Source organism: Oncorhynchus gorbuscha, linkage group LG25, assembly GCF_021184085.1.
Source record: "Oncorhynchus gorbuscha isolate QuinsamMale2020 ecotype Even-year linkage group LG25, OgorEven_v1.0, whole genome shotgun sequence".
Classification (NCBI taxonomy): domain Eukaryota; kingdom Metazoa; phylum Chordata; class Actinopteri; order Salmoniformes; family Salmonidae; genus Oncorhynchus; species Oncorhynchus gorbuscha.
In genome coordinates this window covers 50354144-50381754 of record NC_060197.1, presented here as the reverse complement: position 1 = coordinate 50381754, position 27611 = coordinate 50354144, and the positions used below count along the sequence as shown (strand labels likewise).

Genomic DNA, 27611 nt, shown 5'->3' with positions numbered 1-27611 from the left:
GAAACAGACAGACAGACAGACAGGTATTCTAGAGGAGAAACAGACAGACATTCTAGAGGAGAAACAGACAGACAGACAGACAGACAGGTATTCTAGAGGAGAAACAGACAGACAGACAGGTATTCTAGAGGAGAAACAGACAGACAGGTATTCTAGAGGAGAAACAGACAGACAGACAGACAGGTATTCTAGAGGAGAAACAGACTGACAGACAGGTATTCTAGAGGAGAAACAGACAGACAGACAGACAGACAGACAGACAGACAGGTATTCTAGAGGACAGACAGACAGACAGACAGACAGACAGACAGACAGACAGACAGACAGACAGACAGACAGGTATTCTAGAGGAGAAACAGACAGACAGACAGGTATTCTAGAGGAGAAATAGACAGACAGACAGACAGACAGGTATTCTAGAGGAGAGACAGACTGACAGACAGACAGGTATTCTAGAGGAGAAATAGACAGACAGACAGACAGGTATTCTAGAGGACAAACAGACTGACAGACAGGTATTCTAGAGGAGAAACAGACTGACAGACAGACAGGTATTCTAGAGGAGAAACAGACAGACAGTCAGGTATTCTAGAGGAGAAACAGACAGACAGACAGACAGACAGGTATTCTAGAGGAAAAACAGACAGACAGACAGACAGACAGACAGACAGACAGACAGACAGACAGACAGACAGGTATTCTAGAGGACAGACAGACAGACAGACAGACAGACAGACAGACAGACAGACAGACAGACAGACAGACAGACAGACAGACAGACAGACAGGTATTCTAGAGGAGAAACAGACAGACAGACAGACAGTCAGGTATTCTAGAGGAGAAACAGACAGACAGACAGACAGTCAGGTATTCTAGAGGAGAAACAGACAGACAGACAGACAGTCAGGTATTCTAGAGGAGAAACAGACAGACAGACAGACAGACAGACAGACAGACAGACAGACAGACAGACAGACAGACAGACAGACAGACAGACAGACAGACAGACAGGTATTCTAGAGGAGAAACAGACAGACAGACAGACAGGTATTCTAGAGGAGAAACAGACAGACAGACAGACATGTATTCTAGAGGAGATACAGACAGACAGACAGGTATTCTAGAGGAGAAACAGACTGACAGACAGACAGGTATTCTAGAGGAAAAACAGACTGACAGACAGACAGGTATTCTAGAGGAGAAATAGACAGACAGACAGACAGGTATTCTAGAGGATAAACAGACTGACAGACAGACAGGTATTCTAGAGGAAAAACAGACTGACAGACAGACAGGTCTTCTAGAGGAGAAATAGACAGACAGACAGACAGGTATTCTAGAGGAGAAACAGACAAACAGACAGGTATTCTAGAGGACAAACAGACAGACAGACAGGTATTCTAGAGGACAAACAGACTGACAGACAGGTATTCTAGAGGACAAACAGACTGACAGACAGACAGGTATTCTAGAGGACAAACAGACTGACAGACAGACAGACAGGTATTCTAGAGGACAAACAGACTGAAAGACAGACAGGTATTCTAGAGGAGAAATAGACAGACAGACAGACAGACAGGTATTCTAGAGGAGAAACAGACAAACAGACAGGTATTCTAGAAGAGAAACAGACAGACAGGCAGGTATTCTAGAGGAGAAACAGACAGACAGGTATTCTAGTCGAGAAATAGACAGACAGACAGACAGACAGACAGGTATTCTAGTGGAGAAACAGACCGACAGACAGACAGGTATTCTAGAGGACAAACAGACTGACAGACAGGTATTCTAGAGGAGAAACAGACTGACAGACAGACAGGTATTCTAGAGGAGAAACAGACAGACAGTCAGGTATTCTAGAGGACAAACAGACTGACAGACAGACAGGTATTCTAGAGGAGAAACAGACTGACAGACAGACAGGTATTCTAGAGGAGAAACAGACAGACAGTCAGGTATTCTAGAGGAGAAACAGACAGACAGACAGTCAGGTATTCTAGAGGAGAAACAGACAGACAGACAGACAGTCAGGTATTCTAGAGGAGAAACAGACAGACAGACAGACAGTCAGGTATTCTAGAGGAGAAACAGACAGACAGACAGACAGTCAGGTATTCTAGAGGAGAAACAGACAGACAGACAGACAGACAGACAGACAGACAGACAGACAGACAGACAGACAGACAGACAGACAGACAGACAGACAGACAGACAGGTATTCTAGAGGAGAAACAGACAGACAGACAGACAGTCAGGTATTCTAGTGGAGAAACAGACAGACAGACAGACAGGTATTCTAGAGGAGAAACAGACAGACAGACAGACATGTATTCTAGAGGAGATACAGACAGACAGACAGGTATTCTAGAGGAGAAACAGACTGACAGACAGACAGGTATTCTAGAGGAAAAACAGACTGACAGACAGACAGGTATTCTAGAGGAGAAATAGACAGACAGACAGACAGACAGGTATTCTAGAGGATAAACAGACTGACAGACAGACAGGTATTCTAGAGGAAAAACAGACTGACAGACAGACAGGTCTTCTAGAGGAGAAATAGACAGACAGACAGACAGGTATTCTAGAGGAGAAACAGACAAACAGACAGGTATTCTAGAGGACAAACAGACAGACAGACAGGTATTCTAGAGGACAAACAGACTGACAGACAGGTATTCTAGAGGAGAAACAGACAGACTGACAGACAGGTATTCTAGAGGAGAAACAGACAGACAGACAGTCAGGTATTCTAGAGGAGAAACAGACAGACAGACAGACAGTCAGGTATTCTAGAGGAGAAACAGACAGACAGACAGACAGTCAGGTATTCTAGAGGAGAAACAGACAGACAGACAGACAGACAGACAGACAGACAGACAGACAGACAGACAGACAGACAGACAGACATTCTAGAGGAGAAACAGACAGACAGACAGTCAGGTATTCTAGTGGAGAAACAGACAGACAGACAGACAGGTATTCTAGAGGAGAAACAGACAGACAGACAGACATGTATTCTAGAGGAGATACAGACAGACAGACAGGTATTCTAGAGGAGAAACAGACTGACAGACAGACAGGTATTCTAGAGGAAAAACAGACTGACAGACAGACAGGTATTCTAGAGGAGAAATAGACAGACAGACAGACAGGTATTCTAGAGGATAAACAGACTGACAGACAGACAGGTATTCTAGAGGAAAAACAGACTGACAGACAGACAGGTCTTCTAGAGGAGAAATAGACAGACAGACAGACAGGTATTCTAGAGGAGAAACAGACTGACAGACAGGTATTCTAGAGGAGAAACAGACAGACAGACAGGTATTCTAGAGGATAAATAGACAGACAGACAGACAGGTATTCTAGAGGAGAAACAGACAAACAGACAGACAGGTATTCTAGAGGAGAAACAGACAGACAGGTATTCTAGTGGAGAAACAGACCGACAGACAGGTATTCTAGAAGAGAAACAGACAGACAGACAGGTATTCTAGAGGAGAAACAGACTGACAGACAGACAGATAGGTATTCTAGAGGAGAAACAGACCGACAAACAGACAGGAATTCTAGAAGAGAATCAGACAGACAGGCAGGTATTCTAGAGGAGAAACAGACTGACAGACAGGTATTCTAGAGGAGAAATAGACAGACAGACAGACAGGTATTCTAGAGGATAAACAGACAGACAGACAGACAGGTATTCTAGAGGAGAAACAGACAGACAGACAGACAGGTATTCTAGAGGAGAAACAGACAGACAGGTATTCTAGTGGAGAAATAGACAGACAGACAGACAGACAGGTATTCTAGTGGAGAAACAGACCGACAGACAGACAGGTATTCTAGAAGAGAAACAGACAGACAGGTATTCTAGAGGAGAAACAGACAGACAGACAGACAGATATTCTAGAGGAGAAACAGGCTGAGAGACAGACAGGTATTCTAGAGGAGAAACAGACTGACAGACAGGTATTCTAGAGGAGAAACAGACTGACAGACAGACAGGTATTCTAGAGGAGAAACAGACCGACAGACAGGTATTCTAGAGGAGAAACAGACAGACAGACAGCCAGGTATTCTAGTGGAGAAACAGACTGACAGACAGGTATTCTAGAAGAGAAACAGACAGACAGGTATTCTAGAGGAGAAACAGACAGATAGGTATTCTAGAAGAGAAACAGACAGATAGGTATTCTAGAAGAGAAACAGACAGACAGGTATTCTAGTGGAGAAACAGACAGACAGGTATTCTAGGGGAAAAACAGACAGACAGACAGCCAGGTATTCTAGTGGAGAAACAGACAGACAGGTATTCTAGTGGAGAAACAGACAGACAGGTATTCTAGGGGAAAAACAGACAGACAGCCAGGTATTCTAGTGGAGAAACAGACAGACAGGTATTCTAGAAGAGAAACAGACAGACAGGTATTCTAGAAGAGAAACAGACAGTCGGGTATTCTAGAAGAGAAACAGACAGACAGACAGGTATTCTAGAGGAGAAACAGACTGACAGACAGACAGGTATTCTAGAAGAGAAACAGACAGACAGGTATTCTAGTGGAGAAACAGACAGACAGGTATTCTAGAGGAGAAACAGACTGACAGACAGACAGGTATTCTAGTGGAGAAACAGACAGACAGGTATTCTAGAGGAGAAACAGACTGACAGACAGGTATTCTAGAGGAGAAACAGACTGACAGACAGGTATTCTAGAAGAGAAACAGACAGTCGGGTATTCTAGAAGAGAAACAGACAGACAGACAGGTATTCTAGAAGAGAAACAGACAGACAGGTATTCTAGTGGAGAAACAGACAGACAGGTATTCTAGAGGAGAAACAGACTGACAGACAGACAGGTATTCTAGTGGAGAAACAGACAGACAGGTATTCTAGAGGAGAAACAGACTGACAGACAGGTATTCTAGAGGAGAAACAGACTGACAGACAGGTATTCTAGATGAGAAACAGACAGACAGCCAGGTATTCTAGAGGAGAAACAGACCGACAGACAGACAGGTATTCTAGTGGAGAAACAGACTGACAGACAGACAGGTATTCTAGTGGAGAAACAGACTGACAGACAGACAGGTATTCTAGAGGAGAAACAGACTGACAAACAGACAGGTATTCTAGAGGAGAGACAGACCGACAGGTATTCTAGTGGAGAAACAGACTGACAGACAGGTATTCTAGAGGAGAAACAGACTGACAGACAGACAGGTATTCTAGAGGAGAAACAGACCGACAGACAGCCAGGTATGCTAGTGGAGAAACAGACAGACAGGTATTCTAGTGGGGAAACAGACAGACAGTTATTCTAGTGGAGAAACAGACAGACAGGTATTCTAGTGGAGAAACAGACTGACAGACAGGTATTCTAGAGGAGAAACAGACAGACAGGTATTCTAGAGGAGAAACAGGCTGACAGACTGACAGGTATTCCAGAGGAGAAACAGGCCGACAGACAGACAGGTACTCCAGAGGAGAAACAGACTGACAGACAGACAGGTATTCTAGAGTAGAAACAGACCGACAGACAGACAGACAGGTATTCTAGAGGAGAAACAGACCGCCAGACTGACAGACAGGTATTCTAGAGGAGAAACAGACCGACAGACAGACAGGTATTCTAGAGGAGAAACAGGCCGACAGACAGACAGGTATTCTAGAGGAGAAACAGACAGACAGACAGACAGGTATTCTAGAGGAGAAACAGACCGACAGACAGACAGGTATTCTAGAGGAGAAACAGACCGACAGACAGACAGGTATTCTAGAGGAGAAACAGGCCGACAGACAGACAGGTATTCTAGAGGAGAAACAGACAGACAGACAGGTATTCTAGAGGAGAAACAGGCCGACAGACAGTCAGGTATTCTAGAGGAGAAACAGGCCGACAGACAGCTATTCTAGAGGAGAAACAGACCGACAGACAGCCATACCTGTGACCACTCATCTCTAGAGTTCCATTTGACTGACAGCAGCAGCTTAGGAAGAGACTCTGGAATGTTCACACAGTAATGTCTAGAAGATGAGGGAGGGAGGGAGGGAGAAAGAGGGAGGGAGCGAGGGATACAGAAATGGAGGGAGAGAGGGAGGGAAGGAGGGAGAGGGAGAGAGGGAGGGAGGAAGAGTGTGAGAAAGGGAGGGAAGGAGGGAGGGTGTGAGAGAGGGAGGGAGGAAGAGTGTGAGAGAGGGAGGGAGGGACGGAGAGTGTGAGAGGGAGGGAGGGATGGAGAGTGTGAGAGAGAGGGAGGGAGGGAGAGTGTGAGAGAGAGGGAGGAAGGGAAGGAGGGATGGAGAGTGTGAGAGAGAGGGAGGGAGAGTGTGAGAGGGAGGGAGGGATGGAGAGTGTGAGAGAGAGGGAGGGAGGGAGTGTGTGAGAGAGAGGGAGGAAGGGAAGGAGGGATGGAGAGTGTGAGAGAGAGGGAGGGAGAGTGTGAGAGAGGGAGGGAAGGAGGGAGGGTGTGAGAGAGGGAGGGAGGAAGAGTGTGAGAGAGGGAGGGAGGGATGGAGATTGTGAGAGAGAGGGAGGGAGGGAGAGTGTGAGAGAGAGGGAGGAAGGGAAGGAGGGACGGAGAGTGTGAGAGAGAGGGAGGGAGAGTGTGAGAGAGGGAGGGAGGGATGGAGAGTGTGAGAGAGAGGGAGGAGAGTGTGAGAGAGAAGGAGGGAGGGAGAGTGTGAGAGAGGGAGGGAGGGATGGAGAATGTGAGAGAGAGGGAGGGAGGGATAGTGTGAGAGAGAGGGAGGAAGGGAAGGAGGGATGGAGAGTGTGAGAGAGAGGGAGGGAGAGTGTGAGAGAGGGAGGGAGGGATGGAGAGTGTGAGAAAGAGGGAGGGAGGGAGAGTGTGAGAGAGAGGGAGGGAGGGAGAGTGTGAGAGAGGGAGGGAGGGATGGAGAGTGTGAGAGAGAGGGAGGGAGGGAGAGTGTGAGAGAGAGGGAGGAAGGGAAAGAGGGATGGAGAGTGTGAGAGAGAGGGAGGGAGGGAGAGTGTGAGAGAGAGGGAGGAAGAGAAGGAGGGATGGAGAGTGTGAGAGAGAGGGAGGGAGGGAGAGTGTGAGAGAGAGGGAGGAAGAGAAGGAGGGATGGAGAGTGTGATAGAGAGGGAGGGTGAGAGAGAGGGAGGGCATTCGGTTCAGCTTGTATTATCTAAACCTATTCTAGTTTGGTTCAATATTTCAGTTTCTTGCCAATAGAACGGTATAGAGTTGGGCTAAGAGACAGACACACACTCCACCTACAGCAGTTACCTGTGTCTCCAGAGAAAGTCCTTCTCCTGTTCAGACAGCTCATAGAGAGGATCTCTGCTACAGAGAGACCTGAGCTGCTCACCATCTGCCGCTGACACACTACTGTCACACGCCAGCCTGCTACTCTGAAACACACAGCATCACAAGACCATCATCACCAAAGAACTGGAGGTCTGTCCAGTACTCTCACTCTCTCACCAGTCCTAGACTGTAGTTGTAGCCCAGTTCTCTCACCAGTCCTAGACAGTAGTTGTAGCCCAGTTCTCTGACCAGTCCTAGACAGTAGTTGTAGCCCAGTTCTCTCACCAGTCCTAGACTGTAGTTGTAGCCCAGTTCTCTGACCAGTCCTAGACTGTAGTTGTAGCCCAGTTCTCTCACCAGTCCTAGACTGTAGTTGTAACCCAGTTCTCTCACCAGTCCTAGACAGTAGTTGTAGCCCAGTTCTCTGACCAGTCCTAGACAGTAGTTGTAGCCCAGTTCTCTCACCAGTCCTAGACAGTAGTTGTAGCCCAGTTCTCTCACCAGTCCTAGACTGTAGTTGTAGCCCAGTTCTCTAGAGATGGTCCAGTTGGCGTGTTCCTCTATCTGCTGTTCATCAGGAAACAGGACCACCTGGTTGAACCATGAGAACTCTAGTTCAACACATGGAGTTTCCTACAGGGTGAAGAAGAGATCATATGAGGTTAAACAGAAATACATCAGCAGTTGACCCCAAAGAGGTCAGGGTTCAAATCCAGCCCACTGCTTGTGTGTCCAACTTTCCCATGGTCTTCTCCTCTGTCCAATAACACATTTAAATGCTAAAAAGTATATCTTCAACCAATCCAGACAGACAGGAGTTTCCCATAAAGCCTAGGTGTTCCTTACCTTGTTAGGGTTGGATCCGGCCACTCCTATAGGATTGAGCAGGTCCTCTAAACCGTGAGGAACTGGCCACAGGCTGAGCGCTACTTTTCCACACACTAACGTGTCCTTGTAGTCAAACAAGTTCACGTTGCCCCACGCCAGCGGGCAGTGCTCCTACGCACGCACGCACGCACGCACGCACGCACGCACGCACGCACACACACACACACACACACACACACACACACACACACACACACACACACACACACACAGGTTGATATCTGTTCAAGTGAACGTACAGTGCTAGTAAACAGACACACAACATAGACAGGTTAGTATATATTAGTACTAGTACCATAGACAGGCTAGTATATGTTAGTACTAGTACCATAGACAGGTTAGTATATATTAGTACTAGTACCATAGACAGGTTAGTATATATTAGTACTAGTACCATAGACAGGCTAGTATATGTTAGTACTAGTACCATAGACAGGTTAGTATATGTTAGTACTAGTACCATAGACAGGTTAGTATATATTAGTACTAGTACCATAGACAGGTTAGTATATGTTAGTACTAGTACCATAGACAGGTTAGTATATATTAGTACTAGTACCATAGACAGGTTAGTATATGTTAGTACTAGTACCATAGACAGGTTAGTATATATTAGTACTAGTACCATAGACAGGTTAGTATATGTTAGTACTAGTACCATAGACAGGTTAGTATATGTTAGTACTAGTACCATAGACAGGTTAGTATATGTTAGTACTAGTACCATAGACAGGTTAGTATATATTAGTACTAGTACCATAGACAGGTTAGTATATGTTAGTACTAGTACCATAGACAGGTTAGTATATATTAGTACTAGTACCATAGACAGGTTAGTATATGTTAGTACTAGTACCATAGACAGGTTAGTATATATTAGTACTAGTACCATAGACAGGTTAGTATATGTTAGTACTAGTACCACAGACAGGTGAGTATATGTTAGTACTAGTACCACAGACAGGTGAGTATATGTTGAGTACTAGTACCACAGACAGGTTAGTATATGTTAGTATATGTTAGTACTAGTACCACAGACAGGTTAGTATATGTTAGTACTAGTACCACAGACAGGTTAGTATATGTTAGTACTAGTACCACAGACAGGTTAGTATATGTTAGTACTAGTACCACAGACAGGTTAGTATATGTTAGTACTAGTACCATAGACAGGTTAGTATATATTAGTACTAGTACCATAGACAGGTTAGTATATGTTAGTACTAGTACCATAGACAGGTTAGTATATATTAGTACTAGTACCATAGACAGGTTAGTATATGTTAGTACTAGTACCACAGACAGGTGAGTATATGTTAGTACTAGTACCACAGACAGGTGAGTATATGTTGAGTACTAGTACCACAGACAGGTTAGTATATGTTAGTATATGTTAGTACTAGTACCACAGACAGGTTAGTATATGTTAGTACTAGTACCACAGACAGGTTAGTATATGTTAGTACTAGTACCACAGACAGGTAAGTATATGTTGAGTACTAGTACCACAGACAGGTTAGTATATGTTAGTATATGTTAGTACTAGTACCACAGACAGGTTAGTATATGTTAGTACTAGTACCATAGACAGGTTAGTATATGTTAGTACTAGTACCATAGACAGGTTAGTATATGTTAGTATATGTTAGTACTAGTACCACAGACAGGTTAGTATATGCGGTAGCTACCTCTTTGGCTCCCTTGCGTCCCTTGACGCTGCAGATGGAGAGACAGAGTCTGGCGGAGTGAGGGAGGTCCGTCATGTAGATGTCATAGGACAGCCACTCATTCCACCTGGAGAGGAGAGAGAGAAGAGGCTGATGAGATACTTTGTCGAGTTGTAGAAATGTTGTAGTTGATAAGGGTTGAGCCATTGCTGGGGTGTTTGATTCATATGAAGACTCTATATTCTCAAAGAACCATCAAATCAAATTGTCTTTGTCACATGAGCAAAATACAACAGGTGTAGTAGACCTTACAGTGAAATGCTGAATACAACAGGTGTAGTAGACCTTACAGTGAAATGCTGAATACAACAGGTGTAGTAGACCTCACAGTGAAATGCTGAATACAACAGGTGTAGTAGACCTCACAGTGAAATGCTGAATACAACAGGTGTAGTAGACCATACAGTGAAATGCTGAACACAACAGGTGTAGTAGACCTCACAGTGAAATGCTGAATACAACAGGTGTAGTAGACCTTACAGTGAAATGCTGAATACAACAGGTGTAGTAGACCTTACAGTGAAATGCTGAATACAACAGGTGTAGTAGACCATACAGTGAAATGCTGAACACAACAGGTGTAGTAGACCTCACAGTGAAATGCTGAATACAACAGGTGTAGTAGACCATACAGTGAAATGCTGAATACAACAGGTGTAGTAGACCTCACAGTGAAATGCTGAATACAACAGGTGTAGTAGACCATACAGTGAAATGCTGAATACAACAGGTGTAGTGGACCTTACAGTGAAATGCTGAATACAACAGCTGTAGTAATGTTGTTGTAGTAATAGTGTTGTAGTAGTGTTGTATTTGTGCTGTAGTAATGTTGTAGTAATGTTGTTGTAGTAGTGTTGTAGTAGTGTTATAATAGTGTTGTAGTAGTGGTATAATAGTGTTGTAGTAATGTTGTAGTAATGTTGTAGTAATGTTGTAGTAGTGTTGTCGTAATGTTGTTGTAGTAATGTTATAGTAATGCTATAGTAGTGTTGTAGTAATAGTGTTGTAGTAGTGTTGTATTTGTGCTGTAGTAATGTTGTAGTAATGTTATAGTAATGTTATAATAGTGTTGTAGTAGTGTTGTATTTGTGCTGTAGTAATGTTGTAGTAATGTTATAGTAATGCTATACTAGTGTTGTAGTAATAGTGTTGTAGTAGTGTTGTATTTGTGCTGTAGTAATGTTGTAGTAATGTTGTAGTAATGCTATAGTAGTGTTGTAGTAATAGTGTTGTAGTAGTGTTGTATTTGTGCTGTAGTAATGTTGTAGTAATGTTATAGTAATGCTATAATAGTGTTGTAGTAGTGGTATAATAGTGTTGCAGTAATGTTATAATAGTGGTGTAGTAATGCTATAGTAATGTTATAGTAATGCTATAGTAATGATATGGTAATGTTGTAGTAATGTTGTAGTAGTGTTGTAGTTGTGCTGAAGTAATGTTGTAGTAATGTTGTTGTAGTAGTGTTGTAGTAGTGGTATAATAGTGTTGCAGTAATGTTATAATAGTGGTGTAGTAATGTTGTAGTAATGTTATAATAGTGTTATAGTAATGTTATAGTAGTGCTATAGTAATGATATGGTAATGTTGTAGTAATGTTATAATAGTGTTATAGTAATGTTATAGTAATGTTGTAGTTATGCTATAGTAATGTTATAGTAGTGCTATAGTAATGATATGGTAATGTTGTAGTAATGTTGTAGTCATGTTATAGTAATGTTATAGTAATGCTATAGTAATGCTATGGTAATGTTGTAGTATTGTTGGAGTTATGTTATAGTAATGTTATAGTAATGCTATAGTAATGTTGTAGTAATTTTGTAGTAATGTTGTTGTAGTAGTGTTGTAGTAGTGGTTTAATAGTGTTGCAGTAATGTTATAATAGTGTTGTAGTAGTGTTGTAGTAATGTTGTATTTATGTTATAGTAATGTTATAGTAATGTTATGATAGTGTTGTAGTAATGTTGTAGTAATGTTGTAGTAGTGTTGTAGTTGTGCTGTAGTAATGTTGTAGTAATGTTGTTATAGTAGTGTTGTAGTAGTAGTATAATAGTGTTGCAGTAATGTTATAATAGTGTTGTAGTAGTGTTGTGTAGTGTTGTAGTAGTGTTGTAGTAGTGTTGTAGTAGTGTTGTAGTAGTGTTGTAGTAGTGTTGTAGTTGTGCTGTAGTAATGTTGTAGTAATGTTGTTATAGTAGTGTTGTAGTAGTAGTATAATAGTGTTGCAGTAATGTTATAATAGTGTTGTAGTAGTGTTGTAGTAGTGTTGTAGTAATGTTGTATTTATGTTATAGTAATGTTATAGTAATGTTATGATAGTGTTGTAGTAATGTTGTAGTAATGTTGTAGTAGTGTTGTAGTTGTGCTGTAGTAATGTTGTAGTAATGTTGTTATAGTAGTGTTGTAGTAGTAGTATAATAGTGTTGCAGTAATGTTATAATAGTGTTGTAGTAATGTTATAGTAATGCTATAGTAATGTTGTAGTAATGTTGTTGTAGTAGTGTTGTAGTAGTAGTATAATAGTGTTGCAGTAATGTTATAATAGTGTTGTAGTAGTGTTGTAGTAGTAGTATAATAGTGTTGTAGTAGTGTTATAATAGTGTTGTAGTAGTAGTATAATAGTGTTGCAGTAATGTTATAATAGTGTTGTAGTAATGTTGTAGTAATGCTATAGTGGTGTTGTGGTGGTGTAGTAATGTTACCTGGGGTTGGAGCAGGGTACTCTCTGGGTGTTGACGTTGTCACACAGCGGCTCTCCTCCATGATAGATACCAGTTCTAACATATATCTACAACAGTTGATCAGTTACAGGAGACACCATGATGTCACAGACAGTTAATATTGACATCAATTGATATTATCATTATGGAGCGTGTCTGTCTACCCCTACCTTGTCAATGTCTCTGATGTTAACGTTGACATATGTAGCACAGAGCAGGCGGACCCTCAGCAGGGTGTTGAAGGCCCAGAGGGAACGGGGTGAGCTGGGATCTCCTCCCCCAGGACAAGGGCTGGGCTGGGGGGTCCGCCGACTGTAGGAGGGAGCTACAAACCCACTGCCTGGGAGCTGGCTGTACAGACTGTCCTTTGACACTAACATCAGGTGGGGCAGGCGGCCAACCGTTATACAGCTACGGATATACTGGGGGAGGGAGATACACAGGGAGGAAAGAGAGGAATGGCTTAAGAGTGTGATCACGTTAATATGTGTGTGTGTCTATGGATCAGCCATGACTGTGTGTGTGTGTGTGTGTGTGTGTGTGTGTGTGTGTGTGTGTGTGTGTGTGTGTGTGTGTGTGTGTGTGTGTGTGTGTGTGTGTGTGTGTGTGTGTGTGTGTGTGTGTGTGTGTGTGTGTGTGTGTGTGTGTGTGCGTGCCTGTCTCTCTCTCTGTCCTACCTTGTACTGACTGAGGGGGTATATATTTATACTGACTGAAGGGGTATATATTTATACTGACTGAGGGGGTATATATTTACCTTGTACTGACTGAGGGGGTATATATTTACCTTGTACTGACTGAGGGGGTATATATTTATACTGACTGAGGGGGTATATATTTACCTTGTACTGACTGAGGGGTATATATTTATACTGACTGAGGGGTATATATTTATACTGACTGAGGGGTATATATTTATACTGACTGAGGGGTATATATTTATACTGACTGAGGGGTATATATTTACCTTGTACTGACTGAGGGGTATATATTTATACTGACTGAGGGGGTATATATTTATACTGACTGAGGGGGTATATATTTATACTGACTGAGGGGGTATATATTTATACTGACTGAGGGGGTATATATTTATACTGACTGAGGGGGTATATATTTACCTTGTACTGACTGAGGGGTATATATTTACCTTGTACTGACTGAGGGGGTATATATTTATACTGACTGAAGGGGTTATATATTTATACTGACTGAGGGGGTATATATTTATACCGACTGAGGGGGGGGTATATATTTATACTGACTGAGGGGTATATATTTATACTGACTGAGGGGGTATTTATTTATACTGACTGAGGGGGTATATATTTATACTGACTGAGGGGGTATATATTTATACTGACTGAGGGGGTATATATTTATACTGACTGAGGGGGTATATATTTATACTGACTGAGGGGGTATATATTTATACTGACTGAGGGGTATATATTTATACTGACTGAGGGGTATATATTTACCTTGTACTGACTGAGGGGGTATATAATTATACTGACTGAGGGGGTATATATTTATACTGACTGAGGGGGTATATATTTATACTGACTGAGGGGGTATATATTTACCTTGTACTGACTGAGGGGGTATATATTTATACTGACTGAGGGGGTATATATTTACCTTGTACTGACTGTGGGGTATATATTTACCTTGTACTGACTGAGGGGGTATATATTTACCTTATACTGACTGAGGGGGTATATATTTACCTTGTACTGACTGAGGGGTATATATTTATACTGACTGAGGGGGTATATATTTATACTGACTGAGGGGTATATATTTACCTTATACTGACTGAGGGGGTATATATTTATACTGACTGAGGGGGTATATATTTATACTGACTGAGGGGTTTATATTTACCTTATACTAACTGAGGGGTTATATATTTATACTGACTGAGGGGTATATATTTATACTGACTGAGGGGGTATATATTTATACTGACTGAGGGGGTATATATTTACCTTATACTGACTGAGGGGGTATATATTTATACTGACTGAGGGGTATATATTTATACTGACTGAGGGGGTATTTATTTATACTGACTGAGTGGGTATATATTTACCTTGTACTGACTGAGGGGTATATATTTATACTGACTGAGGGGTATATATTTACCTTGTACTGACTGAGGGGTATATATTTATACTGACTGAAGGGGTATATATTTATACTGACTGAGGGGTATATATTTACCTTGTACTGACTGAGGGGTATATATTTACCTTGTACTGACTGAGGGGTATATATTTATACTGACTGAGGGGGTATATATTTATACTGACTGAGGGGGTATATATTTACCTTGTACTGACTGAGGGGGTATATATTTATACTGACTGAGGGGGTATATATTTATACTGACTGAGGGGTATATATTTACCTTGTACTGACTGAGGGGTATATATTTACCTTGTACTGACTGAGGGGTATATATTTATACTGACTGAGGGGGTATATATTTATACTGACTGAGGGGGTATATATTTACCTTATACTGACTGAGGGGGTATATATTTATACTGACTGAGGGGGTATATATTTATACTGACTGAGGGGGTATATATTTACCTTGTACTGACTGAGAGGGTATATATTTATACTGACTGAGAGGGTATATATTTATACTGACTGAGGGGTATATATTTACCTTGTACTGACTGAGGGGGTATTTCTCCAGCAGGTATTCATCACATCCACAGACCTTCAGGATGTACTGCCCCTGGTATTCCTGGACACACAGCCTCAGCTGCTGGGCCGACAGGTGCATAGACCTGGGGGGTTGGGGGGGTTATTCTCTAGCACCATCTCCTACTGTAAGCCTCTCTCCTGTTTCTGTAGTGTGAGGAAGCTTGATGTACCACCACCCTGACATACACACCGTCATCACCCACCTAGTCTTCTTCCTGATGGCCTCTGCTATAAGTTGCTCAGGCAGACTGTCATGGCTGATCTTTAGGGTGTACTTCTGTTTAGAGTTGGAGGGAGAGACAATCACCCAGATAGTGACTATCAGGCGACCTGGAGGTGGGAGGAGAAGAGAAAGACAACAAAATGTCAATTAAATATTTACATTTCTCAAAAACACACGGAATACTGTAAATACTAATATGATAATACAAACAAATATAATTTTTCACACTGACGCGCATTCCTTTCTCTACTGCAAATCGTGCACACGCACACACACACACGCACGCACACACACGCACGCACACACGTACTAACCTTTATCCAGTTTGCAGTAGATCTATTGTGGTTAGTGTTAATATAGTATAGTGTAGCGTTGCACAGTGGGGGTATATACAGTGGGGGTATATATATATATATATATATATATATACAATGTAGATAACATAGTATAGTGTAGTATATTGCAGTATAGTCTGGTGTAGTATAACACAGTGTCATGTAGTGTAGTATACCATAGTATAGCATGATATAGTAGTGCAGTGTAGTATAGTATAGTACACAAATGTGTATTAGAAGTGTGGTATAATAATGTAGTGCAGTGCTGTGTAGTATAATATAGTGTAGTTGTAGTGTGTTATATTGCAGTATAATACAGTGTAGTATAGTATAGTGTAGTATAGTATAATATAGTGTGGTTGTGGTGTGTTATATTGCAGTATAATGCAGTGCAGTGTAGTATAGTATAGTGTTGTATAGTATAATATAGTGTAGTATAGTATAATATAGTGTAGTATGGTATAATATAGTGTAGTTGTAGTGTGTTATATTGCAGTATAATACAGTGTTGTGCAGTATAATTTAGTGTAGTACAGTATAATATAGTGTAGTATAGTATAATATAGTGTAGTACAGTATAATATAGTGTAGCGTGGTATAATATAGTGTAGTATAGTATAATATAGTGTGGTATAGTATAATATAGCGTAGTATAGTATAATATAGTGTAGTATAGTATAATACAGTGTAGTATAGTGTGGTTGTAGTGTATTATAGTGCAGTATAATACAGTGTAGTATAGTATAATATAGTGTAGTATAGTGTGGTTGTAGTGTAATATAGTGTAGTATAGTATAATATAGTGTGGTATAGTATAATATAGTATAGTATAATATAGTGTAGTATAGTATAGTGTACTATATTATAATATAGTGTGGTTGTAGTGTATTATAGTGCAGTATAATACAGTGTAGTATAGTATAATATAGTGTAGTATAGTATAATATAGTGTAGTTGTAGTGTATTATAGTGCAGTATAATACAATGTGGTATAGTATTATATACTGTAGTATAGTATAATACAGTATAGTATAGTATAATATAGTGTAGTTGTAGTGTAGTATAGTATAATATAGTGTATTATAGTATAATATAGTGTGGTATAGTATACTATAATATAGTGTAGTATAGTAGTATAGTATAATGTGGTGTAGTATAGTATAATGTAGTGTGGTATAGTATACTATAGTGTAGTACAGTATAATATAGTGTAGTATGGTAGTATGGTATAATAAGGTGTAATAATAAGGTGTAGTATGGTATAATATAGTGTAGTATAGTATAATATAATAGAGGACTGGCCACCCCACATATGCTCTCTCTAATTCTCTCTTTCTTTCTCTCTCTCGGAGGACCTGAGCCCTAGGACCGTGCCCCAGGACTACCTGACATGATGGCTCCTTGCTGTCCCCAGTCCACCTGACTGTGCTGCTGCTCCAGTTTCAACTGTTCTGCCTTATTATTATTTGACCATGCTGGTCATTTATGAACATTTGAACATCTTGGTCATGTTCTGTTATAATCTCTACCCGGCACAGCCAGAAGAGGACTGGCCACCCCACATAGCCCGGTTCCTCTCTAGGTTTCTTCCTAGGTTTTGGCCTTTCTAGGGAGTTTTTCCTAGCCACCGTGCTTTTACACCTGCATTGTTTGCTGTTTGGGGTTTTAGGCTGGGTTTCTGTACAGCACTTTGAGATATCAGCTGATGTACGAAGGGCTATATAAATAAATTTGATTTGATTTGATTTGATAATATAGTGTAGTATAGTATAGTATAATATAATATATAATAATGTGGTTGTAGTGTGTTATATTGCAGAATAATATAGTGTAGTATAGTATAATATAGTGTAGTATAGTATAATATAGTGTTGTTGTAGTGTTGTATAATAATGTAGTGCATTGTTGTGCATTGTTGTGTAGTATAATATAGTGTAGTATAGTATAATATAGTGTAGTATAATATAATACAGTGTAGTATAATATAATATAGTGTAGTATAATATAGTTTAGTATAGTATAATATAGTGTAGTATAGTATAATACAGTGTAGTATAGTATAATATAGTGTGGTTGTAGTGTGTTATAGTGTAGTATAGTATAATATAGTGTGGTATAATAATGTAGTGCAGGTCGTAGTGTATTAAATTGCAGTATAATACAGTGTAGTATAGTATAATATAGTGTAGTTGTAGTGTGTTATATTGAAGTATAATACAGTTTTTTTGTAGTATAATATAGTGTGGTTGTAGTGTATTATAGTGCAGTATAAAACAGTGTAGTATAGTATAATATAGTGTAGTATAGTATAATATAGTGTAGTATAGTATAATATAGTGTAGTATAGTATAATATAGTGTAGTATAGTATAATACAGTGTAGCATAGTATAATATAGTGTGGTTGTAGTGTGTTATATTGCAGTATAATACAGTGTATTATAGTATAATATAGTGTAGTTGTAGTGTTGTATAATAATGTAGTGCATTGTTGTGTAGTATAATATAGAGTAGTTGTAGTATATTATAGTGCAGTATAATACAGTGTAGTATAGTATAATATAGTGTAGTATAATACAGTGTAGCATAGTATAATATAGTGTAGTATAGTATAATACAGTGTAGCATAGTATAATATAGTGTGGTTGTAGTGTTATATTGCAGTATAATACAGTGTATTATAGTATAATATAGTGTAGTTGTAGTGTTGTATAATAATGTAGTGCATTGTTGTGTAGTATAATATAGTGTAGTATAGTATAATATAGTGTAGTTGTAGTGTATTATAGTGCAGTATAATACAGTGTAGTATAGTATAATATAGTGTAGTATAGTATAATATAGTGTGGTATAGTATAATATAGTGCAGTATAGTATAATATAGTGTGATATAGTATAATATAGTGTAGTTGTAGTGTATTATAGTGCAGTATAATACAGTGTAGTATAGTATAATATAGTGTGGTTGTAGTGTATTATAGTGCAGTATAATACAGTGTAGTATAGTATAATATCATGTAGTATAGTATAATACGGTGTAGTGTAGTATAATATAGTGTGGTTGTAGTGTATTATAGTGCAGTATAATATAGTATAGTATATTATAATATAGTGTAGTATAGTATAATATAGTGTAGTATAGTTTAATACAGTGTAGTATAGTATAATACAGTGTAGTATAGTTTAATATAGTGTAGTATAGTATAATACAGTGTAGTATAGTATAATATAGTGTGGTTGTAGTGTGTTATAGTGTAGTATAGTATAATATAGTGTGGTATAATAATGTAGTGCAGGTTGTAGTGTATTAAATTGCAGTATAATACAGTGTAGTATAGTATAATATAGTGTGGTTGTAGTGTTATAATGCAGTATAATACAGTGTAGTATAGTATAATATAGTGTGGTTGTAGTGTGTTATAGTGCAGTATAATACAGTGTAGTATAGTATAATATCGTGTAGTATAATACAGTGTAGTATAGTATAATATAGTGTAGTATAATACAGTGTAGTATAGTATAACATAGTGTAGTTTAGTGTGTTGTATTGAAGTATAATACAGTTTTTGTAGTATAATATAGTGTGGTTGTAGTGTATTATAGTGCAGTATAATACAGTGTAGTATAGTATAATATAGTGTAGTATAGTATAATATAGTGTAGTATAGTATACTACAGTGTAGCATTGTATAATATAGTGTAGTTGTAGTGTATTATAGTGCAGTATAATACAGTGTAGTATAGTATAATATAGTGTAGTATAGTATAATACAGTGTAGTATAGTATAATATAGTGTACTATAGTATAACATAGTGTATTATAGTATAATATGGTGTAGTATAGTATAATATAGTGTAGTATAGTATAATACATAGTGTATTATATGCAGTATAATACAGTGTAGTATAGTATAATATAGTGTAGTATAGTATAATATAGTGTAGTATAGTATAATATAGTGTAGTATAGTATAATACAGTGTAGTATAGTATAATATAGTGTAGTATAGTATACTACAGTGTAGCATTGTATAATATAGTGTAGTTGTAGTGTATTATAGTGCAGTATAATACAGTGTAGTATAGTATAATATAGTGTAGTATAGTATAATACAGTGTAGTATAGTATAATATAGTGTACTATAGTATAACATAGTGTATTATAGTATAATATGGTGTAGTATAGTATAATATAGTGTAGTATAGTATAATACAGTGTGGTTGTAGTGTATTATAGTGCAGTATAATACAGTGTAGTATAGTATAATATAGTGTAGTATAGTATAATATAGTGTAGTATAGTATAATACAGTGTGGTTGTAGTGTATTATAGTGCAGTATAATACAGTGTAGTATAGTATAATATAGTGTAGTATAGTATAATACAGTGTAGTATAGTATAATATAGTGTAGTATAGTATAATACAGTGTAGTATAGTATAATATAGTGTAGTATAGTATAATATAGTGTAGTATAGTATAATATAGTATAGCTGTAGTGTTTTATAGTGTAGTATAATATAGTGTAGTATAGTATATAGTGTAGTATAGTATAATACAGTGTGGTTGTAGTGCAGTATAGTGCAGTATAATACAGTATAGTATAGTATAATAATATATGCCATTTAGCAGACGCTTTTATCCAAAGCGACTTACAGTCATGTGTGCATACATTCTACGTATAGGTGGTCCCGGGAATCGAACCCACTACCCTGGCGTTACAAGCGCCATGCTCTACCAACTGAGCTACAGAAGGACCATAATAGTGTATTATAGTATACTGCAGTGTAGTATAGTATAATATAGTGTATTATATTATAATACAGTGTAGTATAGTATAATATAGTGTAGTATATATAGTATAATATAGTGTGGTTGTAGTGTATTATAGTGCAGTATAATACAGTGTAGTATAGTATAATACAGTGTGGTTGTAGTGTAGTATAGTATAATGTCGTGTAGTATAGTATACTATAGTGTAGTTGTAGTGTATTATAGTGCAGTATAATACAGTGTAGTATAGTATAATATCGTGTAGTATAGTATAATGTCGTGTAGTATAGTATACTATAGTGTAGTTGTAGTGTATTATAGTGCAGTATAATACAGTGTAGTATAGTATAATATAGTGTAGTATATTATAATACAGTGTGGTTGTAGTGTATTATAGTGCAGTATAATACAGTGTAGTATAGTATAATATAGTGTAGTATAGTATAATACAGTGTAGTATAGTATAATATAGTGTAGTATAGTATAATATAGTGTAGTATAGTATAATATAGTGTAGTTGTTGTGTGGTATAATAATGTAGTGCAGTGTAGTATAGTATAATATAGTGTGGTTGTAGTGTGTTATAGTGCAGTATAATACAGTGTAGTATAGTATAATATAGTGTAGTATAGTATATTATAGTGTAGTATGTTACAGGTATAGTTGTAGTATGGTTATAGTGTAGTATAATATAATGTAGTATAGTATGATATAGTTACAGTATAGGCGTAGTATAGTGCATCAATAGTATAGTATGGTATAGTTATAGTATAGTTGTAGTATAGTGATAGTGATAGTGTAGTATGGTACAGTTATATTATAGTGTAGTTATAGTATAGTGTAGTTATAGTATAATATGGTGTAGTTATAGTGTAGTTGTAGTATAGTGTAGTGATAGTGTAGTATGGTACAGTTACAGTTATAGTATGGTTATAGTGCAGTATAGTGTTGTTGTAGGGTGGTAAATGTGTAGTGTAGTTATAGTAAAGAATAGTAATATTATAGTGTGGTTATAGTGTAGTATGGCTTAGTCATAGCATAGTGTATTTATAGTATAGTGTAGTTATAATGTAGTATAATATGGTGTAGTTATAGTATAGTGTAGTTATAGTATAGTGTAGTTATAGTATAGTGTGGTTATAGTATAGTGTAGTTATAGTATAGTGTAGTTATAATGTAGTATAATATGGTGTAGTTCTAGTGTGGTATAATATGGTGTAGTTATAGTATAGTGTAGTTGTAGTATAGTGTAGTTATAGTATAGTGTAGTTATAGTATAGTATAATATGGTGTAGTTATAGTGTAGTTGTAGTATAGTGTAGTGATAGTGTAGTATTGTACAGTTATAGTATAGGTGTAGCGTAGTATAGTGCAGTAATAGTGTAGTATGGTACAGTTACAGTTATAGTATGGTTATAGTGCAGTATAGTGTTGTTGTAGGGTGGTAAAAGTCATAGCATCGCGTATTTATAGTATAGTTATGGTATAGTACAGTTATAGTATAGTGTAGTTATAGTATAGTGTAGTTATAATGTAGAATAATATGGTGTAGTTATAGTATAGTGTAGTTATAGTATAATGTAGTTATAATGTAGTATAATATGGTGTAGTTATAGTATAGTGTAGTTATAGTATAGTGTAGTTATAATGTAGTATAATATGGTGTAGTTATAGTATAGTGTAGTTATAGTATAGTGTAGTTATAGTATAGTGTGGTTATAGTGTAGTATGGCTTAGTCATAGCATAGTGTATTTATAGTATAGTTATGGTATAGTACAGTTATAGTATAGTGTAGTTATAGTATAGTGTAGTTATAATGTAGAATAATATGGTGTAGTTATAGTATAGTGTAGTTATAGTATAATGTAGTTATAATGTAGTATAATATGGTGTAGTTATAGTATAGTGTAGTTATAGTATAGTGTAGTTATAATGTAGTATAATATGGTGTAGTTATAGTATAGTGTAGTTATAGTATAGTGTAGTTATAGTATAGTGTGGTTATAGTATAGTGTAGTTATAGTATAGTGTAGTTATAGTATAGTGTAGTTCTAGTATAGTGTAGTTATAATGTAGTATAGTATGGTGTAGTTCTAGTATAGTGTAGTTATATTATAGTGTAGTTATAATGTAGTATAATATGGTGTAGTTATAGTATAGTGTAGTTGTATTATAGTGTAGTATAATATGGTGTAGTTCTAGTGTGGTATAATATGGTATAGTTATAGTATAGTGTAGTTGTATTATAGTGTAGTATAATATGGTGTAGTTATAGTATAGTGTAGTTATAGTACAGTGTAGTTATAATGTAGTATAATATGGTGTAGTTATAATGTAGTATAATATGGTGTAGTTATAGTATAGTGTAGTTATAGTATAGTGTAGTTATAGTACAGTGTAGTTATAATGTAGTATAATATGGCGTCTGCTAAAGACTTAAATTATGTAAATGTATAGTGTAGTTATAGTATAGTGTAGTTATAGTATAGTGTAGTTATAGTACAGTGTAGTTATAATGTAGTATAATATGGTGTAGTTATAGTATAGTGTAGTTATAGTACAGTGTAGTTATAATGTAGTATAATATGGTGTAGTTATAATGTAGTATAATATGGTGTAGTTATAGTATAGTGTAGTTATAGTACAGTGTAGTTATAATGTAGTATAATATGGTGTAGTTATAATGTAGTATAATATGGTGTAGTTATAGTATAGTGTAGTTATAGTATAGTGTAGTTATAGTATAGTGTGGTTATAGTATAGTGTAGTTATAGTATAGTGTAGTTATAATGTAGTATAATATGGTGTAGTTATAATGTAGTATAATATGGTGTAGTTATAGTATAGTGTAGTTATAGTATAGTGTAGTTATAGTATAGTGTAGTTATAATGTAGTATAATATGGTGTAGTTATAGTATAGTGTAGTTATAGTATAGTGTAGTTATAGTACAGTGTAGTTATAATGTAGTATAATATGGTGTAGTTATAGTATAGTGTAGTTATAGTATAGTGTAGTTATAGTATAGTGTAGTTATAATGTAGTATAATATGGTGTAGTTATAATGTAGTATAATATGGTGTAGTTATAGTATAGTGTAGTTATAGTACAGTGTAGTTATAATGTAGTATAATATGGTGTAGTTATAATGTAGTATAATATGGTGTAGTTATAGTATAGTGTAGGTATAGTATAGTGTAGTTATAGTATAGTGTGGTTATAGTATAGTGTAGTTATAGTATAGTGTAGTTATAATGTAGTATAATATGGTGTCGTTATAGTGTGGTATAATATGGTGTAGTTATAGTGTAGTGTAGCTGCATTGTGGTATAGTGTAATTATAGCATAATATAGTGTTGTTGTAGTATGGTGTAGTTATAGTATAGTGTAGGTATAGTATAGTGTAGTTATAGTATAGTGTGGTTATAGTATAGTGTAGTTATAGTATAGTGTAGTTATAATGTAGTATAATATGGTGTAGTTATAATGTAGTATAATATGGTGTAGTTATAGTATAGTGTAGTTATAGTACAGTGTAGTTATAATGTAGTATAATATGGTGTCGTTATAGTGTGGTATAATATGGTGTAGTTATAGTGTAGTGTAGCTGCATTGTGGTATAGTGTAATTATAGCATAATATAGTGTTGTTGTAGTATAGTGAAGTTATAGTGTAGTGTATGTATAGTGTAGTGTGATGTAGGTATAGTGTAGGTATAGTACAGTTATAGTGTAGTTATAATATAGTTATAGTGTAGTTATAGTGCGGTGCATGTATAATGTAGTATGGTGTAGTTATAGTGTAGTTGTAGTGTAGATATGGTGGAGTGCATGTATAATGTAGTATGGTGTAGTTATAGTGTAGTTGTAGTGTAGATATGGTGGAGTGCATGTATAATGTAGTATGGTGTAGTTATAATGTAGTTGTAGTGTAGCTATGCTGAGGTGTTTGTATAATGTAGTATGGTGTAGTTATAGTGTAGTAGTAGTGTAGTTATGGTGGAGTGCATGTATAATGTAGTATGGTGTAGTTATAGTGTATGTATAATGTAGTATGGTGTAGTTGTAGTGTAGTTATGGTGGAGTGTATGTATAATGTAGTATGGTGTAGTTGTAGTGTAGTTATAGTGTAGTTTGTGGAGTGTATGTATAATGTAGTATGGTGTAGTTGTAGTGTAGTTATGGTGGAGTGTATGTATAATGTAGTATGGTGTAGTTGTAGTGTAGTTATAGTGTAGTTGTGGCATAGGTATAGTATAGTAAAGTGTAGTTATAGTGTAGTTATAGTGTAGTTATAGTTTAGTGTTGTGTATGTATAGTGTAGTTATCGTGTAGCTGTAGTGTAGTTATAGTGTAGTTATAGTATAGTTATAGTGTAGCGTTGTGTATGTATAGTGTAGTTATAGTGTAGTTATAGTGTAGTGTTGTGTATGTATAGTGTAGTTATAGTGTAGCGTTGTGTATGTATAGTGTAGTTATAGTGTAGTTATAGTGTAGTGTTGTGTATGTATAGTGTATTTATAGTGTAGTTATAGTGTAGTTAATAATAATAATAATATATGCCATTTAGCAGACGCTTTTATCCAAAGCGACTTACAGTCATGTGTGCATACATTATTCTACGTATGGGTGGTCCCGGGGATCGAACCCACTACTCTGGCGTTACAAGCGCCATGCTCTACCAACTGAGCTACAGGAGGACCACTAGTCCTCTAGTTATAGTGTAGTGTTGTGTATGTATAGTGTAGTTATAGTGTAGTATAATACAGTGTATAGCAGTAATAACAGTGCTAACCCTTGTCCAGTTTGCAGAAGATGTGTTGTGGCAGCTCCGGGGCTGACTCCACGTTGGGGGGATAGACATAGAGGGCCTGTGTCTCAGCCCCGCCTCCTTCCCTCTCCTCCATAGCCTCTCTGCACACGCCCAGTATGCTCCTTCTGAAGTCCTGAACCTCAGGGTCCTTCAGCTGCTCAAACTCACAGATGGGCATGCCTATGGCAAAACCTGATTACAACCACACACACACACACACACACACACACACACACACACACACACACACACACACACACACACACACACACACACACACACACACACACACACACACACACACACACACACACACACACACACACACACACACACACACACACACACACACACACACACCTTGATACACATTCATATACAATCCAGCTCAAACTCACAGATGGGCATGCTAATATGGCGGCCAACCGTTATACAGCTACGGATATACTGGGGGAGGGAGATACACAGGGAGGAAAGAGAGGAATGGCTTAAGAGTGTGATCACGTTGTGTGTGTGTGTGTGTGTGTGTGTGTGTGTGTGTGTGTGTGTGTGTGTGTGTGTGTGTGTGTGTGTGTGTGTGTGTGTGTGTGTGTGTGTGTGTGTGTGTGTGTGTGTGTGTGTGTGTGTGTGTGTGTGTGTGTGCGTGTGTGTCTGTGTGTCTGTTGAGGATCTTTTCCTCTCGGTTGTCTTGAGGATGGGGTGTGTGTCTGTCTCCGCCTCCTGGGTCACGCCCACAAAGATGTAACACGACTCCTCCTGGACCAATGAGAAGAGAGCACAAGTCAGTCAGAAGGACTACTGACCAATCACACACAGGCAAAAGTGAACGATAATACCTTTTGACCAATTAATCAACAGTAAGCAAAGATGAGGAACCTGAACAGGTAGTAGAAGAGTATACAGGTGTAGTATAGGGTACAGGTGTGTAGAGGGTACAGGTGTAGTAGAGGGTACAGGTGTAGTATAGGGTACAGGTGTAGTATAGGGTACAGGTGTAGTATAGGGTACAGGTGTGTAGAGGGTACAGGTGTAGTAGAGGGTACAGGTGTAGTATAGGGTACAGGTTTGTAGTACAGGTGTGTGTACAGGTGTGTAGGGTACAGGTGTGTAGAGGGTACCGACCTATCAGGTGTGTAGAGGGTCTGTTGAGGATCTTTTCCTGTGTAGAGGGTCAGGTGTTGCCCAGGGAGGTGTCGATAGAACCAGCTACCTGACATGATGACCCTTGCTGGTCCACCTGGCCATGCTGCCTGTTTCACCTTGAGGATGGGGTGGAAAAGTACGGAGGGTCACACAGGACAGGTGTAGTAAATCTAAGTGCGTCTCTCGGAGGACCTGAGCCCTAAAACAGGACTACCTGACATGATGACTCCTTGCTGTCCCCGCCTCCTGCTGGTTTCACGCCCACAAAGATGACATGAGGACTCCTTGCTGTCCCCAGTCCACCTGGCCATGCTCCTGCTCCAGTTTCAACCAATATTCAACCATGCTGGTCAAGAACATTTGAACAGCACAAGTCAGTCAGAAGGACTCGGAGGACCTGAGCCCAATGCCCCAGGACTACCTGACAGGCAAGTCCAACTGTGCTGCTGCTCCAGTTTCAACTGTTCTGCCTTATAATGACCACTGGTCATTTATGAACATTTGACATGTTCTGTTATAATTAATCAACAGTAAGCGTGCTTTTACAAGATGGAGTTTCTGAAGCCTTTGAGATATCAGCTGGTAGCTATATAAATAAATTTGAATTTGATTAGTATACAGGTGTAGTATAGGGTACAGGTGTGTAGAGGGTACAGGTGTAGTAGAGGGTACAGGTGTAGTATAGGGTACAGGTGTAGTAGAGGGTACAGGTGTGTAGAGGGTACAGGTGTGTAGAGGGTACAGGTGTGTAGAGGGTACAGGTGTGTAGAGGGTACAGGTGTAGTAGAGGGTACAGGTGTAGTAGAGGGTACAGGTGTGTAGAGGGTACAGGTGTGTAGAGGGTACAGGTGTAGTAGAGGGTACAGGTGTAGTAGAGGGTACAGGTGTGTAGAGGGTACAGGTGTAGTAGAGGGTACAGGTGTAGTAGAGGGTACAGGTGTAGTATAGGGTACAGGTGTAGTAGAGGGTACAGGTGTAGTAGAGGGTACAGGTGTG

At 38.1% G+C, this 27611-nt stretch overlaps 1 protein-coding gene across 1 annotated transcript in view; it reads right to left on the bottom strand.

The window, feature by feature from the left end:
- zgc:158659 (uncharacterized protein LOC791141 homolog) overlaps positions 1 to 27611 on the bottom strand; it is a 78907-nt gene that overhangs the window by 33448 nt on the left and 17848 nt on the right. Inside the window, 12 exon segments of the mRNA XM_046329101.1 lie at positions 5950 to 6031; positions 7258 to 7382; positions 7780 to 7911; positions 8125 to 8277; positions 9855 to 9960; positions 12593 to 12678; positions 12781 to 13032; positions 15291 to 15414; positions 15535 to 15661; positions 25455 to 25670; positions 26130 to 26159; positions 26162 to 26228. Of these exon segments, the coding sequence (XP_046185057.1) occupies positions 5950 to 6031; positions 7258 to 7382; positions 7780 to 7911; positions 8125 to 8277; positions 9855 to 9960; positions 12593 to 12678; positions 12781 to 13032; positions 15291 to 15414; positions 15535 to 15661; positions 25455 to 25670; positions 26130 to 26159; positions 26162 to 26228 (1500 nt within the window).